General features: G+C 38.4%; 5 protein-coding genes across 6 annotated transcripts; 1 reads left to right on the plus strand and 4 right to left on the minus strand.

The window, feature by feature from the left end:
* Window positions 1–1,060: 1,060 nt before the first annotated feature.
* On the plus strand, window positions 1,061–4,608 carry LOC125247495 (melanocortin receptor 4-like). The gene is made up of 2 exons (XM_048158827.1): window positions 1,061–3,176; window positions 3,599–4,608. The coding sequence occupies exons 1-2, from the start codon at window positions 2,302–2,304 to the stop codon at window positions 3,651–3,653; spliced, it is 930 nt and encodes a 309-aa protein (XP_048014784.1). The 5' UTR covers window positions 1,061–2,301; the 3' UTR covers window positions 3,654–4,608.
* A 3,176-nt stretch (window positions 4,609–7,784) lies between these two features.
* Window positions 7,785–9,391, minus strand: LOC125248058 (muscarinic acetylcholine receptor M5-like). Of its 2 annotated transcripts, none has more exons than XM_048159649.1 (2): window positions 8,389–9,391; window positions 7,785–7,947 (listed from the first exon to the last, which is right to left on the minus strand). In XM_048159649.1, exons 1-2 carry the CDS (start codon window positions 9,261–9,263, stop codon window positions 7,905–7,907), a joined length of 918 nt encoding a protein of 305 aa, XP_048015606.1. In that variant the 5' UTR covers window positions 9,264–9,391; the 3' UTR covers window positions 7,785–7,904. The 2 variants fall into 2 exon arrangements, with proteins under 2 accessions (XP_048015606.1, XP_048015607.1); XM_048159650.1 differs by lacking the exon at window positions 7,785–7,947 and having other exon boundaries at window positions 8,416–8,553; window positions 8,685–9,391.
* A 717-nt stretch (window positions 9,392–10,108) lies between these two features.
* Window positions 10,109–11,865, minus strand: LOC125248057 (melanocortin receptor 5-like). The gene is made up of 2 exons (XM_048159648.1): window positions 10,931–11,865; window positions 10,109–10,496 (listed from the first exon to the last, which is right to left on the minus strand). The coding sequence occupies exons 1-2, from the start codon at window positions 11,803–11,805 to the stop codon at window positions 10,448–10,450; spliced, it is 924 nt and encodes a 307-aa protein (XP_048015605.1). The 5' UTR covers window positions 11,806–11,865; the 3' UTR covers window positions 10,109–10,447.
* Window positions 11,866–12,507: 642 nt separating this feature from the next.
* Window positions 12,508–14,491, minus strand: LOC125247725 (melanocortin receptor 4-like). The gene is given in 2 exon segments (XM_048159175.1): window positions 12,508–12,999; window positions 13,436–14,491. Coding segments are annotated over 2 exon segments (924 nt in total). The 5' UTR covers window positions 14,311–14,491; the 3' UTR covers window positions 12,508–12,950.
* Window positions 14,492–15,012: 521 nt separating this feature from the next.
* Window positions 15,013–17,252, minus strand: LOC125247594 (melanocortin receptor 4-like). The gene is made up of 2 exons (XM_048158973.1): window positions 15,940–17,252; window positions 15,013–15,504 (listed from the first exon to the last, which is right to left on the minus strand). The coding sequence occupies exons 1-2, from the start codon at window positions 16,812–16,814 to the stop codon at window positions 15,456–15,458; spliced, it is 924 nt and encodes a 307-aa protein (XP_048014930.1). The 5' UTR covers window positions 16,815–17,252; the 3' UTR covers window positions 15,013–15,455.
* Between the last annotated feature and the right edge of the window lie 2 nt (window positions 17,253–17,254).

The following is a 17,254-nucleotide window of genomic DNA, read 5'->3' on the forward strand; positions in this document are numbered from 1 at the left end:
CTCCTCAAAGACATTTAATAATAACATCATCATATATTGTCAGTCTAATCTTAAGGCCTTAGCGACATTTAATTGCAAAGATCTTGTGTTGCCATGATGTACCAAACATACTAGAAATACGTTAAATCATGAAACACTTGGCTAAGTGCAAATGTATGCGATTAAAGCCAAGAAACAGGAAGTTCTAGTAACTCATGCATACAATATCCGATCTGCTCCAAACTTCACATGTTTGATAATAGTCCTGGCCTGAGGACATCAACATGGCAATATTCGGTTACGGTCAAAGGGCCACCTGTTGGCAGCAAGAAGTGTGGCACTTTGAAATGACTTGGCTATATTTCTCCTGTATTTTCTCGCTTACATCCATGTCACCCACTGTTCACTGTTTTCCTGAGGCCAACAGGTGGTGGTTAGCCTGGGTGCGAGGGCCCTTTCATCGCTGCTTGCAGCTTTAATTTCAACCTTATTTTTCAAACCAAAGAAAAAAAAAGGCCCACCAACTGTCTCCCCTTTTTCAGCCCATTTGCATCCTTGGGATTTACAGGGCATAGCACATATTAAACACACAAAAGTTTAGAAAAATTTAAGCTAATATTAAAGAAAACAGGGTTCACAACCTGTCTAAATATGTTCGCCTTGATCCATATATAGCCTACATAATAAATATAAACTGACTTTTTTTCCCTCAGAATTGCGAGATATAAACTCGCAATTCTGACTTTTTTACTCAGAATTGCAAGGTATCTCAGAATTGTGCTTCTATCTCGCAATTCTGAGTTTAGATACTCGCAATTCTGAAGTCTTTTTTCCCTCGGAATCGACTTTATAACTTGTAATTCTGACTTTATTTCTCGCAATTGCGAGTTTATATCCCGCAATTGAGTTTATAGCTTGCAATTCTGACTTTATTTCACGCAAATGCAAGTTTATATCCCGCAATTGTGAGTTTATTTCTCGCAATTCTGAAAATAAAACTTACAATTGCGAGTTTATTTCTCGCAATTCTGACAATAAAACTTGCAATTGCGAGTTTATTTCTCGCAATTCTGAGAAAAGAAGTCAGAATTCTGGGATAAAAAGTCAAAATTACCTTTTTTATTTTTTATTCAGTGGCAGAAACAAGTTTCCATAGATATTTCAGTAAGATGAAACCCAAAACTTAGGAAATTTAAAACGGTAATCCAACAGTTTCTGTCAAAAAATCCTGTCATCACTGTCGCACATTGAATTCTGGGGTAATCTAGGCCTCAAAGGATCCATCTGTTGTATCTTTCGTTGCCTGGGAAATGAAGGACGCATTTTGAGGCCGCATTTGAAGGAGCCTTTGAGTTGGGACAGCCTTCGTTGCGTTGCTGTGATGCAGTCGGCCTTTGAATGCAGCCTTTGAAGAATGCAGCCTCTAAAGTCAAAGAGCAAGGTTTGCAGCCACCTTAGAGCAACCTCCTGCTGACTTCAGTCCCATCCCTTTCCCAACGCACCTTTAAAGTAATCCTTAGCATTTTGATTAGCTGGTAGCTGTTGTTTGGCTACCCCTGTTCTAAGCTGTGTCCCAATTTAGAGGCTGCATCCTTCAAAAGAAAATTGCAGCATGACAAAGGATGTCCCAATTTGAAGGCTCCTTCAAATGTGGCCTCAAAATGTGTCATTTGTGGCCTTCGAAGATGTGGTCTTTGAAGTCTGCTTCCTTCAAAGGATGCAGCCTCTGAATTGGGATGCAGCTCTAGAGTGATTAGAAGCATTTATGTTCAGATGACTGGCTCATAACAAAACAGCAGAACTGAGCAAAGACGGTGTCTCCCCTTTTTCAGCCCATTTTCAGCCTATACATTTTGCATACTTCAAATTGCATACTTCTAGGGAAAGCAGTAGCAATTGTAAAACTCTTGCAAGAATTTTTGCTGCTACCAATATTAGGTTTAGTATTGCTGCTCAACACCAACTAAACACACTGTATAAATGTTGTGTATGAATCACATTTTTGACTGTGCAAGGCCATCTGATCTCTTTCAGAGAGAATTGAAAGGTTTTATATTTGAGAAAACCACCAAAGTGCAATTTAGATGCAGTTCATTCAGTTGTTATCCTCTGATTCTTATGTTCCGATTAACATTTTAAAATAGAATCTCATTAGCATGTTGTTTTGATGATCATCAAAATCTATCCCACTAGAGACCTAGTAAGACCAGACTAGTGAGATTTTTAAAAGCATGCACTCATGTGCGCCCTCAAACATTCGTCTACATGTCAGCAATGGCTCTGTTCTTTCTCTTATAACTGTATTTGCAGATACTCTCAATCATGAATATTTCTCAGAGTAGTGCGGGTCTTGGCACCGTGCTGCCTCTAACTAGTTTCGAGAACGTTCTTTTGTTTCTCTTCAATGTAATCCTCGCCACAGCCATCATTTTCCTCAACGTGTCCGTGTTTCTGTCCATCGTGATGAACAGATCCCTGCGCAGCGAGAACCGCTTCATGTACATGCTCAGCACGTGTCTCAGTGACATCTGCTCGGGCGTCTCGTATTATTATGTTGGAGTTCTGGATGTACGCGATTCTTATGACTCTCCGACTCGCACTTTTTACATCGCGCCCACTTTTCTGGGTCTGTCCTATATGGCGATTCTGGCCGCGCAGGCGGACCGTTACCACGCGGTCTCAGCGCCTTTCAAATACTCGCAGCGCATGACCCGAAACAGAACCCTGCTGGTGATTCTGGCCTACTGGCTTTATGCTTTTTTGATTGTGGCTGTTAATAATTTGGTGACTATGGGGGTCGCTAAGAAAGTGACAGGTTTTGGTACTTTTGTGGCGAACATTTTCACAGTCATTATCATGATTGGTTTGAACGTCAGGCTGTTTTTCATTGCCAAATTTCAGCTAGAGCGCGAACCGCCGAGCGCGGAACGGGACAACAAGCGCGCGTCCATTTACCTCATCATAATAGTGGCTGTATGTTTTTTGATCGCATGGTTGCCTATTTTTCTTCATATTATTGCGTGTAATTTCGCGGGGTCCACATGCTATACATTCAGAAATGAGGGTTCAGACCCGCTCCGCATTCTGCCACGGGTAAATGCAGTTCTGACTCCCTTATTGTATATCAGGGGCTGTTCTGCACTAAGGAGCACCCTACTAAGTAAAGTCTGGAGAACACAATGCTGCAAGAGGAAAAGGTAAACTCTCCAAATGTCCTCGTCTCTCATGCATACAGTGGTGAAACACTAGTCTTAATGTAATGAATCACTCAACCAACTCACGTATTAAATATTGTTTCTTTTTTAATTTAAAAATATAATTATGTTCAGTCTTTTTTGTATAATTATTGAAAGTATGTTGGCCTAGCTATTTTATACATTAAAAGATAGCCTACTAGGCTGCATTTTCCAGAAGTTCCACCATTTTAAGTAGTCTAAATATTAAGTATTATGTTTATAATATTTATAAATATTATAGTATTTACAAAGAGGGGTAAAAGTGTTATAACACATTTGCCTTTTTGGTAGGGGTGGGGCTGGTTAGGCATACAAGCAGGCCTATGTCACATATTAAAAGAACAATGAATATCTGTTGCACTTTCTTTCACTTTTTTTCTCAGTGTGAACCCTCTGTCAGTGGTGAAGAAGGATGAAGCGGTCATCTTCAAGATGTGATCTTACAAGTTATAAGGCAAGAAAGGAAAAGAGTTTAAAAGATCAAGTGCCACCTGAAAATCTCACTTTATATTTGCTTCTGGCTGTTATCTTGTTTCTAAAATCATAATAAAGTCATATTTTTAATATCACAAGATATCACCAATGTCACTTATGCTGGCAGGGCAGCATAAGTGGGTGTAGTATGGAAAACTTGAAATTGTCAATATCGAGTATTTTTATGCCCCCTTCACATGGCTTTAATATGCAATATTCCACATGAGATAGAAATAAAAAAGGATTTTTCATGCATCTTTGCTTGATTTAATTGTCTAAACTTTTAATGCAATCAGAATAATTTATCAATAAATTCCACATGGCCTGGTTGATGCATTGTATTATTTTGACTTGAATGTTTCAATGTTTAATCAAAAAAAAAAAATAAATAAATAAAAAAAATCAGAGATAATGTGTTGGTCTTTTTCACTGTGTATGTGATTTTTAGTATCAGTGAATGTTTTAATGATTATAAAAGACTCCTTCAGAGAAAATGTTAATAAACTAAAGACCAGTATTAACTTGTAGAATTTACATATTATCAATATACAAATGGCCAGTTAAATCAGGTATTATTTTCTTACCATTTAATAAGATGATTCTGTGTAAATATCAACCATATGTGAAAATTCACTGGAAAAAAAAAAATCTCCTTTTTTACTACTTCCGCTCAGCGCGAGTTTGAGTTGTCTCAAGCAGCGCGCGCACGGGAAACTGACGTACAGAAACAGCGCGAAATTTGTGAGGTAATGTTTATATCACCACTATTTATTTCAGCGTTTTATGAAAATAATATATTAGTGATATTAATCGATGATTAAAGTGAAGGTTAAGTAAGAATTAGTTTGAAAGAAAAACAACGAAGCGAGCTAGTAATAAATCTCCCGTTCTTCAAATCCCTTTCTTGAATCACGACACGTAGCTAAAATTATTAAAAAACTATATTTGAATTTTTAAAAAAATATTATTTAAGCATTTTTGTAACTAATGTCTTGGATGTATGTTGTTAATTTATATTAAAATGGCCTTTAAGGCTTTCAGTGGGCACTTTAACCTTATTTTTCAAACCCAACAAAAAAGGCCCACCAGCTGTCTCCCTTTTTTTGTTCAGTCCATTTGCATCCTTGTGATATTTACATAGCAAACATCACATATGAAACACACAAAAGCTTTGAAAAGATACTCAAGCTCTTAGCAAGCATACAAACATTCAATCATCTCCATTGTTGTTTTTAGAGATTTTCCAGACACACCCATGAAAACATGAAAAAGCATTCACCTGTGCTTAACGTATAGTGATGGTCTTATTCTCTTAGGAGTGGGCTGGAGTTGTTTTCTGCCACCTGTTTTTCATCTTGCTATCTAATTCAGTGCATTTGATTTCCCTTCACCCATTCATAAGAGATTGGATAACTAATTGGCAGCTTAATTACACCTACACTGGAGTCCTGTGTGGCCATAAAGCTGTTAGGATTATCATTTGATGATTAAACATGTCAAAACACACACACAAAGTTGGGATCCTGTCAGAAGCATTTATTTTCGCATGGGTGTTTTGGGACATAAATAAACACCTGGGAAGGTGACTTTTCTTTAACAGATCATCAAGGGACATTAAAGCATCTTTATCATATGGTTAACCAGGCAGAGTAAATACACAGTGACTGAACATTGCTCTGTTTTTAAAGTTCAGACAGTCTCTGAGGGAATCTATCGGGGACTTCTTTCTGCTACGATTATGATTGTGATGATGATTGTGGTAATTGCAGCAACTGAGCTAATGAATAGTGACCCAGAGCACAGTCATAGAGTTTAAGTGGACAAAAACACATGAATTTGAAAGCAGGAACTACTTTTGAGTATTGATTGATGGGTTTTATGCCAACACACAAAGCCACTCAGGACTCATGTGTACTTATGTATACTTAAAATGTATACTAACAAGTGCATTTTGGACAATGAAACTAAAACACTGGCCAATATTGTGTTGGAGGTTTCACGTCTACATATGCGTGGCCTTGTAGCCAATCTTCACTGATTTTACATTCCTTCAGTTAGAGCAGAGTGTGAAGGTTGAATTAGCAGAGCAATACATAAAATATTGCAATCCACACAACATAATGCGAGACATATCAGAGTTGAAAAGAGGACAAATTGTTGGTGCGTGTCTCGCTGGCTCATCTGTGACCAGGACAGCAAGTCTTTGTGTATCGAGAGCTATGGTGTCCAGGATCCATACCATCACATAGGACGAACCACATCCAACAGGAGTAACTGTCGAAGCCAGAGGAAGTGTCTGAAAGGGATGTCTGGGTAACCCAGATTGTGTCCAAAAAACATAACATCACAGCTGCCCAACTCCCCGCAGAATTACCTCTCACCTCGACCAAAACTGTTCGTTGGGAGTTAATATTCATGGTCGGGCTGCTATAGCCAAATAAACCTTTGGTCACTCATGCCAATGCCAAATGTCAATTTCATTGGTGCCAACAGTGCAAATCTTGGGCTGTGAACAATGTGAAAGTATTGTTCTCTAATGAGTCCACCTTCAGTGCAAGGCTGTGACCCTGTCTTGAACATTGGGGGGATTTATTAAAAATCATAAAGAAATAGAACAGTGAAGGAAATTCTAGGCTAAGAAAATCTAGTTGAGGAAATAATCATTTTGAACTATTTGCAAATAATATTTACATTATTTGCATTAAAATATGCACACACAGTTTTATTTGTATGCCTAATATATCAAAAATGTTTCTTGTCTCGTCATGTTAGGAACTACATGAATCACGTAAATGCATATTTTCAGTTCAAAACAGCCATATTTGAGAAAAAAAGTAGAGTAGTTTGCATCAATGAATGTAACTTTCAGTCGTTTTACATTTCTGTCTCAAAAAAAGTTGACATTAAATGTTTCGCAATTTATCTTGCCTCACTCTCTTTCAATGTTAAACACTTCCCACTGGAATTCTACTTTGATTTGATTAGTCATCTCAATCATTTTGGACATTGACGAGCGCTGTTGGACTGCTAAGGCAGACCAAACTAACAATGTAACTTTTAAACCTTTTTGTCATCTTAACAAAATACAGAGCATTGTGTAATGGGGTGCAGTAGAGCAGTGCAATATTGGGGGGGACAATTTGGCCATTTCTAATTATTGGAGGAGACTTGTCCCTCTCAATATCTATGGTGGTTAGTGTCTTTCCCACATCCGTGGGAGTTACGGTGTGGAGAAGCTCCAAAGAGACTCAACACCTGGATTGTTGCTGCCCAGAGTGAAGCACAGCGGTGGATCAGTGATGGTTTGGGCTGCAATATCATGGCATTCCCTACTGTGCTTGATGGGACTACTGAACCATTCTGGAGGAACATGTGCACCTATTGTACCGTGCAAATATTGTTCCGTGAAGGTGGTGTCGTGTATCAGCATGATAATGCACCAAGCAAGACTTGTGACAGAATGAACATGAAATTGAAGTTGAACATCTCCCATGGCCTGCAGTCACCAGATCTGATTATTATCGAACCACTTTGGGGTATTTTGGAGGAGCTAGTCAGAAAAGTGGTCAGTGGTGGTTTTCCTCCATTCTGGAAGAAGAATGGCTCAAAATCCTTCTGGACGAATTGATGCTGTATTGGCCGCAAAAGATGGCCCTACACCATACTAATAAATTATTGTGGTCTAAAACCAGGTGCTTCAGTTTCATTGTCCAACCCCTGTATGTGCGATTTCAGAAAGCAGTAAATCATCTGAAGCAAATATGCTTAAAAGGTTTGTGAAAGTTTTTGGAGGAACAGGAATATTTTGGATATTGAGAAGGGTACAATTTAGTGCCATCTAAAATAAATACTTGTAAGGGAAAAAGATTTGAAACACTGCTCAATTTTGATCTTAAAACTGGATGCAAATCACTCTTATAGCTTGCCTTGTACAGATTTTACATACATAATGTCATCTTGGCACTTTATATAATTGATCTGCCTCCTAGTTTAGTAGAAGGTAAAATTAAAAACGCTTAAGCAATAATACATTTGCCCTAATATGATGCTTCTCTTTTAAGATAAAACAGACATGTGGGACAAGTGGGAAAAAAGGACACAGACATGAAACTGCTCATACAGTTAACTTTATGTGTTTTGGATTTACAAATGTTTAGTGAATATTTAAAAGTAAAGTCATTTGGCTTGTGGTAGAAATGATCTCGAAGATCACTGCTACATCCTGTCTTCAGTTTTTTCCACAGTCTGTGGGTTCACTCTGAGAAGAGATAAAAGAGAGCTTTTTCCATAATATGCCCATCATACTGTCTTATGAAAGGTTCAATGCACAAAGAGCAAGATTATGGCAGGAAATAAGGCAGAGTGATATTATCTTTCATGTTCATCAAAAATAAATTCAATTTTAAATGAAAAAGAGAAGACTTTGCCAGCCAAATCAACAGAGGCTTGCTGAACTGCTGTCTCACATTTGTTAGTCTGGATTTAATGGACCAACAAAAGTGCAGACCAGCACTACACATTTTGACCCTGGAAGTTCCATTCTTTTCCACTCATTTGTCATTACTGGATACAGATTTAATTTATCAATATACAGATATAACAGCAAAAGTCTCTTCCATTCATATTTACAGGCTTATAAATCCTTATTTTCAGAAGCTTCATGAGAAAGTGCTTGTGCATATGTGTGCACTGAATTTACCCTTTCATCCTGCAGCATTGTGTTCTCCAGACTTTAATTAATATAGTGCTCCTGAGTGCAGTACAGCCCCTGATATACAATAAGGGTGTGATGATCGCATTGAGACGTGCCAAAATGCGCAGAGGATCTGTGCCATCATTTTTAAACGGATAGCACGAGGTCCCCCTAAAAATGCACACAGTTGAATGAAGAAACAATGGCAAATACGAGATCAGAAAACACATGGCTACTATTATGATGAGGTAAATGGACGCGCGCTTGTTGTCCCGTTCCGCGCTCGGCGGTTCGCGATCTACCTGAAATCTGGCGATGAAAAACAGCTTGAAGTTCAAACCAATCATGATAATGACGGTGAAAATGTTCGCCACAAAAGTACCAAGGCCCGTCACTTTTTCAGCGATCCCCATAGTCACCAAATTATTTACAGCCACCATCAAAAAAGCATAAAGCCAGTAGGCCAGAATCACCAGCAGGGTTCTGTTTCGGGTCATGCGCTGCGAGTATTTGAAAGGCGCTGAGACCGCGTGGTAACGGTCCGCCTGCGCGGCCAGAATCGCCATATAGGACAGACCCAGAAAAGTGGGAACGATATAGAAAGTGCGTGCCGGAGAGTCATAATAATCGCGTACATCCAGAACTCCAACATAATAATACGAGACGCCCGAGCAGATGTCACTGAGACACGTGCTGAGCATGTACATGAAGCGGTTCTCGCTGCGCAGGGATCCGTTCATCATGATGGACAGAATCACGGACACGTTGAGGAAAATGGTGGCGGTGGCGTGAATTACATTGAAGAGAAACAAAAGCACGTTCTCGAAACTAGTAAGAGGCAGCACGGTACCAAGACCCGCACTACTCTGAGAAATATTCATGAGCAGTGAGTGTCAGTAAATGTTCATGTTCATGTAAGAAAGCACAACCGTCGCTGATAATGACAGCTTGTGGTAAAAGCGCGCGATTTAACTGATGCACGCGTGCGGGGCGTTTTTCAAATGAGGAGGAGGACTGTCAGGGATTCACGTGGCAAGTTTCTTAGAAACTGTTTTCGGGCCTTTTGAGCGCACATACATAACGAGTTTATCAAATAGTATAGATGTCAATGATGTGGTGGTCAGAAAATATGAAAATGCAACTTTTTACATTTTGGAAATGTCTAAATTAAGCTAAAATGTGGGGCCAAAACTGTTTATGTGGCTTTTTTTTCTTCGTTTCAAAATAGTATAATTCATGATTTTAGAGGAAATAATGGATGATATTTCAGTTTTTACTTTTTACTAACACAAAATCAGCGCTTTGGAAATGAGCTGAACAAATTCAGATATACAGTAAATAAAAAAGTGCATCTTATAAACATTGCACTAATTTTATGGGAATATTTTTGTATTTATGAGTTATTTATGATTTCAGAAAAAAGTTAATCTGGGGCAAATGCAGGTTAACATGTTTGTGAAAGTGTTTTGGATGAACAGGAACTTTGGATGTTAGGCAAAGTGTCATGGTACCATCTAAAATAAACACTTTTCTGTTAAAAAAAAAAGATTTGTTTTATTATTATTATTTTGATGAAGCATCTGTGAATTGTTTTTTTTTACATTTTGGATTTCTCAGTTTTATGTCACATACAATGTTTTACATTTTTAGATAAAAAAACAATTTATAATAAAACGTTTTAAAATGATCATCATACTTTAATGTATAGAAGCTATTAGAATTAAAACAACAGTGGATAAAAAAGTACATTGCCTTTTGGATACATTCAGAGAAAAAGCAAATCTCTCCTCACTCTTATAGCTTGTATATACAGCACAATGTCCATCTTGGCACTTTAATTCATAGGCCTTCAACAAGTTAGTTCATAAAAAAAGTGAAATTAAATAGCCTTAGTAATAATACATTTGCCCCAATTAAAAGCTACCATTTCAATCAAAACATTGTACAGCAGACATGTCAAATGGAAAAAAGGGCAGTTTCCTGATTTTAGATTTTTCTTATGTTTTAGATTCACAAATATGTAGTGAATATATATATATGGTTTGGGTTTGCCACATCCTGAAGATCACTGCAACATCTCATCTTCAGTCTTCTTTACATTCTGTGGGTTCACTCTGAGAAAATATGAGAACTTTTGCCATAATATGCCAAACATGTGAGTGCAACAGTTTCATTTAAAGAAAACATGAAAAAGTTTCACTTTGATCATCCGAAAGAGCAAAATAATGGGAGAAAATATGCCTATGAGGATATGCTTAATCAAAAAATAAATGAACTGCAGTCATGGGTTTTATTCCAGATTGCAGGTTTGCAGCACCACACCTTTTTACCCTTGAATTTCCATGACTTTTTAAGTCACTCGTCATTACTCCATGAGGATTTCATTTATCATTTTATAGAGATTGCACTCAACAATCTTGAGCTGAGCATATATGTTCACTACAAAACACTTTTCCTTAAACTTTTTTCCATGACTTTTCTAGGCCTAAATCATTCTGATTTTCAAATTCTCCATGAGAACACTAAAGTGCATGTGTGTTTGATTTACCCTTTCATCCTGCAGCATTGTGTTCTCCAGACTTTATTTAGCAAGGTGTTCCTGAGTGCAGTACAGCCCCTGATATACAATAAGGGTGTGATGATCGCATTGAGACGTGCCAAAATGCGCACAGGGTCTGTGCCATCATTTTTAAACGGATAGCACGAGGTCCCCCTAAAAGTACACACAATTACATGAAGAAACAATGGCAACCACGCGATCAGAAAACACATGGCTACTATTACGATGAGGTAAATGGACGCGCGCTTGTTGTCCCGTTCCGCGCTCGGCGGTTCGCGTTCTAGCTGAAATCTGGCAATGAAAAACAGCTTGAAGTTCAAACCAATCATGATAATGACGGTGAAAAAGTTCGCCACAAAAGTACCGTAGCCCGTCACTATCTTAGCGACCCCCATAGTCACCAAATTATTAACAGCCACAATCGAAAAAGCATAAAGCCAGTAGGCCATAATCACCAGCAGGGTTCTGTTTCGGGTCATGCGCTGCGAATATTTGAAAGGCGCTGAGACCGCGTGGTAACGGTCCGCCTGCGCGGCCAGAATCGCCATATAGGACAGACCCAGAAAAGTGGGAACGATGTAAAAAGTGCGAGTCGGAGAGTCATAATAATCGCGTACATCCAGAACTCCAACATAATAATACGAGACGCCCGAGCAGATGTCACTGAGACACGTGCTGAGCATGTACATGAAGCGGTTCTCGCTGCGCAGGGATCTGTTCATCACGATGGACAGAAACACGGACACGTTGAGGAAAATGGTGGCTGTGGCGAGGATTACATTGAAGAGAAACAAAAGCACGTTCTCGAAACTAGTAAGAGGCAGCACGGTGCCAAGACCCGCACTACTCTGAGAAATATTCATGAGCAGTGAGTGTCAGTAAATGTTCATGTAAGAAAGCACAACCGTCGCTGATAATGACAGCTTGCGGTAAAAGCGCGCGATTTAACTGATGCAGGCGTGCGGGGCGTTTTTCAAATGAGGAGGAGGACTGTCAGGGATTCACGTGGCAAGTTTCTTAGAAACTGTTTTCGGGCCTTTTGAGCGCACATAACGAGTTTATCAAATAGTATCTATGTCAATGATGTGGTGGTCAGAAAATATGAAAATGCGACTTTTTACATTTTGGAAATGTCTAAATTAAGCTAAAATGTGGGGCCAAAACTGTTTATGTGGCTTTTTTTCTTCGTTTCAAAATAGTATAATTCATGATTTTAGAGGAAATAATGGATGATATTTCAGTTTTTACTTTTTACTAACACAAAATCGGCGCTTTGGAAATGAGCTGAACAAATTCAGACATACAGTAAATAAAAAAGTGCAACTTATAAACATTGCACTAATTTTATGGGAATATTTTTGTATTTATGAGTTATTTATGATTTCAGAAAAAAAGTTAATCTGGGGCAAATGCAGGTTAACATGTTTGTGAAAGTGTTTTGGATGAACAGGAACTTTGGATGTTAGGCAAAGTGTCATGGTACCATCTAAAATAAACACTTTTCTGTTAAAAAAAAGAGATTTTTTTATTATTATTATTTTGATGAAGCATCTGTGAATTTTTTTTTTTTTTTTTTACATTTCTCAGTTTTATGTCACATACAATGTTTTACATTTTTAGATAAAAAAAACAATTTATAATAAAACATTTTAAAATGATTATCATACTTTAGTTTGCAGAAGCTATTAGAATTAAAACAACAATGGATAAAAAGTACATTGCCTTTTGGATACATTCAGAGAAAAAGCAAATCTCTCATCACTCTTATAGCTTGTGGCACTTTATTATAGGCCTTCAACAAGTTAGTTCATAAAAAAAGTGAAATTAAATAGCCTTAGCAATAATACATTTGCCCCAATTAAAAGCTACCATTTCAATCAAAACATTGTACAGCAGACATGTCAAATGGAAAAAAGGGCAGTTTCCTGATTTTAGATTTTTCTTATGTTTTAGATTCACAAATATGTAGTGAATATATATATGGTTTGGGTTTGCCACATCCTGGAGATCACTGCAACATCTCATCTTCAGTCTTCTTTACATTCTGTGGGTTCACTCTGAGAAAATATGAGAGAACTTTTGCCATAATATGCCAAACATGTGAGTGCAACAGTTTCATTTAAAGAAAACATGAAAAAGTTTCACTTTGATCATCGGGAAGAGCAAAACAATGGGAGAAAATATGGCTATGAGGATATGCTTAATTAAAAAAATAAATGAACTGCAGTCATGGGTTTTATTCCAGATTGCAGGTTTGCAACACCACACCTTTTACCCTTGAATTTCCATGACTTTTCAAGTCACTCGTCATTACTCCATGAGGATTTCATTTATCATTTTATAGAGATTGCACTCAACAATCTTGAGCTGAGCATATATGTTCACTACAAAACACTTTTCCTTAAACTTTTTTCCATGACTTTTCTAGGCCTAAATCATTCTGATTTTCAAATTCTCCATGAGAACACTAAAGTGCATGTGTGTTTGATTTACCCTTTCATCCTGCAGCATTGTGTTCTCCAGACTTTATTTAGCAAGGTGTTCCTGAGTGCAGTACAGCCCCTGATATACAATAAGGGTGTGATGATCGCATTGAGACGTGCCAAAATGCGCACAGGGTCTGTGCCATAATTTTTAAACGGATAGCACGAGGTCCCCCTAAAAGTACACACAATTACGTGAAGAAACAATGGCAACCACGCGATCAGAAAACACATGGCTACTATTACGATGAGGTAAATGGACGCGCGCTTGTTGTCCCGTTCCGCGCTCGGCGGTTCGCGTTCTAGCTGAAATCTGGCAATGAAAAACAGCTTGAAGTTCAAACCAATCATGATAATGACGGTGAAAAAGTTCGCCACAAAAGTACCGTAGTCCCGTCACTATCTTAGCGACCCCATAGTCACCAAATTATTAACAGCCACAATCGAAAAAGCATAAAGCCAGTAGGCCATAATCACCAGCAGGGTTCTGTTTCGGGTCATGCGCTGCGAGTATTTGAAAGGCGCTGAGACCGCGTGGTAACGGTCCGCCTGCGCGGCCAGAATCGCCATATAGGACAGACCTAGAAAAACGGGAGCGATGTAAAAAGTGCGAGTCGGAGAGTCATAATAATCGCGTACATCCAGAACTCCAACATAATAATACGAGACGCCCGAGCAGATGTCACTGAGACACGTGCTGAGCATGTACATGAAGCGGTTCTCGTTGCGCAGGGATCTGTTCATCACGATGGACAGAAACACGGACACGTTGAGGAAAATGATGGCGGTGGCGAGGATTATACTGAAGAGAAACAAAAGAACGTTCTCGAAACTAGTAAGAGGCAGCACGGTGCCAAGACCTGCACTACTCTGAGAAATATTCATGAGCAGTGAGTGTCAGTAAATGTTCATGTAAGAAAGCACAACCGTCGCTGATAATGACAGCTTGTGGTAAAAGCGCGCGATTTAACTGATGCACGCGTGCGGGGCGTTTTTCAAATGAGGAGGAGGACTGTCAGGGATTCACGTGGCAAGTTTCTTAGAAACTGTTTTCGGGCCTTTTGAGCGCACATAACGAATTTATCAAATAGTATCTATGTCAATGATGTGGTGGTCAGAAAATATGAAAATGCGACTTTTTACATTTTGGAAATGTCTAAATTAAGCTAAAATGTGGAGCCAAAACTGTTTATGTGGCTTTTTTTCTTCGTTTCAAAATAGTATAATTCATGATTTTAGAGGAAATAATGGATGATATTTCAGTTTTTACTTTTTACTAACACAAAATCGGCGCTTTGGAAATGAGCTGAACAAATTCAGACATACAGTAAATAAAAAAGTGCAACTTATAAACATTGCACTAATTTTATGGGAATATTTTTGTATTTATGAGTTATTTATGATTTCAGAAAAAAAGTTAATCTGGGGCAAATGCAGGTTAACATGTTTGTGAAAGTGTTTTGGATGAACAGGAACTTTGGATGTTAGGCAAAGTGTCATGGTACCATCTAAAATAAACACTTTTCTGTTAAAAAAAGAGATTTTTTTATTATTATTATTTTGATGAAGCATCTGTGAATTTTTTTTTTTTTTTTTTTACATTTCTCAGTTTTATGTCACATACAATGTTTTACATTTTTAGATAAAAAAAACAATTTATAATAAAACATTTTAAAATGATTATCATACTTTAGTTTGCAGAAGCTATTAGAATTAAAACAACAATGGATAAAAAGTACATTGCCTTTTGGATACATTCAGAGAAAAAGCAAATCTCTCATCACTCTTATAGCTTGTGGCACTTTATTATAGGCCTTCAACAAGTTAGTTCATAAAAAAAGTGAAATTAAATAGCCTTAGCAATAATACATTTGCCCCAATTAAAAGCTACCATTTCAATCAAAACATTGTACAGCAGACATGTCAAATGGAAAAAAGGGCAGTTTCCTGATTTTAGATTTTTCTTATGTTTTAGATTCACAAATATGTAGTGAATATATATATGGTTTGGGTTTGCCACATCCTGGAGATCACTGCAACATCTCATCTTCAGTCTTCTTTACATTCTGTGGGTTCACTCTGAGAAAATATGAGAGAACTTTTGCCATAATATGCCAAACATGTGAGTGCAACAGTTTCATTTAAAGAAAACATGAAAAAGTTTCACTTTGATCATCGGGAAGAGCAAAACAATGGGAGAAAATATGGCTATGAGGATATGCTTAATCAAAAAATAAATGAACTGCAGTCATGGGTTTTATTCCAGATTGCAGGTTTGCAGCACCACACCTTTTACCCTTGAATTTCCATGACTTTTCAAGTCACTCGTCATTACTCCATGAGGATTTCATTTATCATTTTATAGAGATTGCACTCAACAATCTTGAGCTGAGCATATATGTTCACTACAAAACACTTTTCCTTAAACTTTTTTCCATGACTTTTCTAGGCCTAAATCATTCTGATTTTCAAATTCTCCATGAGAACACTAAAGTGCATGTGTGTTTGATTTACCCTTTCATCCTGCAGCATTGTGTTCTCCAGACTTTATTTAGCAAGGTGTTCCTGAGTGCAGTACAGCCCCTGATATACAATAAGGGTGTGATGATCGCATTGAGACGTGCCAAAATGCGCACAGGGTCTGTGCCATCATTTTTAAACGGATAGCACGAGGTCCCCCTAAAAGTACACACAATTACGTGAAGAAACAATGGCAACCACGCGATCAGAAAACACATGGCTACTATTATGATGAGGTAAATGGACGCGCGCTTGTTGTCCCGTTCCGCGCTCGGCGGTTCGCGTTCTAGCTGAAATCTGGCAATGAAAAACAGCTTGAAGTTCAAACCAATCATGATAATGACGGTGAAAAAGTTCGCCACAAAAGTACCGTAGCCCGTCACTATCTTAGCGACCCCCATAGTCACCAAATTATTAACAGCCACAATCGAAAAAGCATAAAGCCAGTAGGCCATAATCACCAGCAGGGTTCTGTTTCGGGTCATGCGCTGCGAGTATTTGAAAGGCGCTGAGACCGCGTGGTAACGGTCCGCCTGCGCGGCCAGAATCGCCATATAGGACAGACCTAGAAAAACGGGAGCGATGTAAAAAGTGCGAGTCGGAGAGTCATAATAATCGCGTACATCCAGAACTCCAACATAATAATACGAGACGCCCGAGCAGATGTCACTGAGACACGTGCTGAGCATGTACATGAAGCGGTTCTCGCTGCGCAGGGATCTGTTCATCACGATGGACAGAAACACGGACACGTTGAGGAAAATGATGGCGGTGGCGAGGATTATACTGAAGAGAAACAAAAGAACGTTCTCGAAACTAGTAAGAGGCAGCACGGTGCCAAGACCTGCACTACTCTGAGAAATATTCATGAGCAGTGAGTGTCAGTAAATGTTCATGTAAGAAAGCACAACCGTCGCTGATAATGACAGCTTGCGGTAAAAGCGCGCGATTTAACTGATGCACGCGTGCGGGGCGTTTTTCAAATGAGGAGGAGGACTGTCAGGGATTCACGTGGCAAGTTTCTTAGAAACTGTTTTCGGGCCTTTTAAGCGCACATAACGAGTTTATCAAATAGTATAGAGGTCAATGATGTGGTGGTCAGAAAATATGAAAAACTGCAACTTTTTACATTTTGGAAATGTCTAAATTAAGCTATAATGTGGGGCCAAAACTATTTATGTGGCTTTTTTTTGTTGTTTCAAAATACTATTTTTCAAAGTATAATTCATGATATTACAGGAAATAATTAGGGCTGTAACGATATGCGATATGAAACCGAAATCGCGATACGCAGGTCCACGAACCTGTA

This window comes from Megalobrama amblycephala, linkage group LG15, assembly GCF_018812025.1.
Source record: "Megalobrama amblycephala isolate DHTTF-2021 linkage group LG15, ASM1881202v1, whole genome shotgun sequence".
NCBI classification, from domain to species: Eukaryota; Metazoa; Chordata; class Actinopteri; order Cypriniformes; family Xenocyprididae; genus Megalobrama; species Megalobrama amblycephala.

Excerpts from the sequence above, each read along its gene's own strand:
- LOC125247495 (XM_048158827.1), top strand. The coding sequence starts at position 2,302 with ATGAATATTTCTCAGAGTAGTGCGGGTCTTGGCACCGTGCTGCCTCTA. Across the intron at positions 3,177-3,598 it reads CAATGCTGCAAGAGGAAAAG|TGTGAACCCTCTGTCAGTGG; the intron begins GTAAACTCTCCA and ends TTTTTTTCTCAG.
- LOC125247594 (XM_048158973.1), bottom strand. The coding sequence starts at position 16,814 with ATGAATATTTCTCAGAGTAGTGCAGGTCTTGGCACCGTGCTGCCTCTT. Across the intron at positions 15,505-15,939 it reads CAATGCTGCAGGATGAAAGG|AGTGAACCCACAGAATGTAA; the intron begins GTAAATCAAACA and ends ATATTTTCTCAG.
- LOC125248058 (XM_048159649.1), bottom strand. The coding sequence starts at position 9,263 with ATGAATATTTCTCAGAGTAGTGCGGGTCTTGGTACCGTGCTGCCTCTT. Across the intron at positions 7,948-8,388 it reads CAATGCTGCAGGATGAAAGG|AGTGAACCCACAGACTGTGG; the intron begins GTAAATTCAGTG and ends ATCTCTTCTCAG.
- LOC125248057 (XM_048159648.1), bottom strand. The coding sequence starts at position 11,805 with ATGAATATTTCTCAGAGTAGTGCGGGTCTTGGCACCGTGCTGCCTCTT. Across the intron at positions 10,497-10,930 it reads CAATGCTGCAGGATGAAAGG|AGTGAACCCACAGAATGTAA; the intron begins GTAAATCAAACA and ends ATATTTTCTCAG.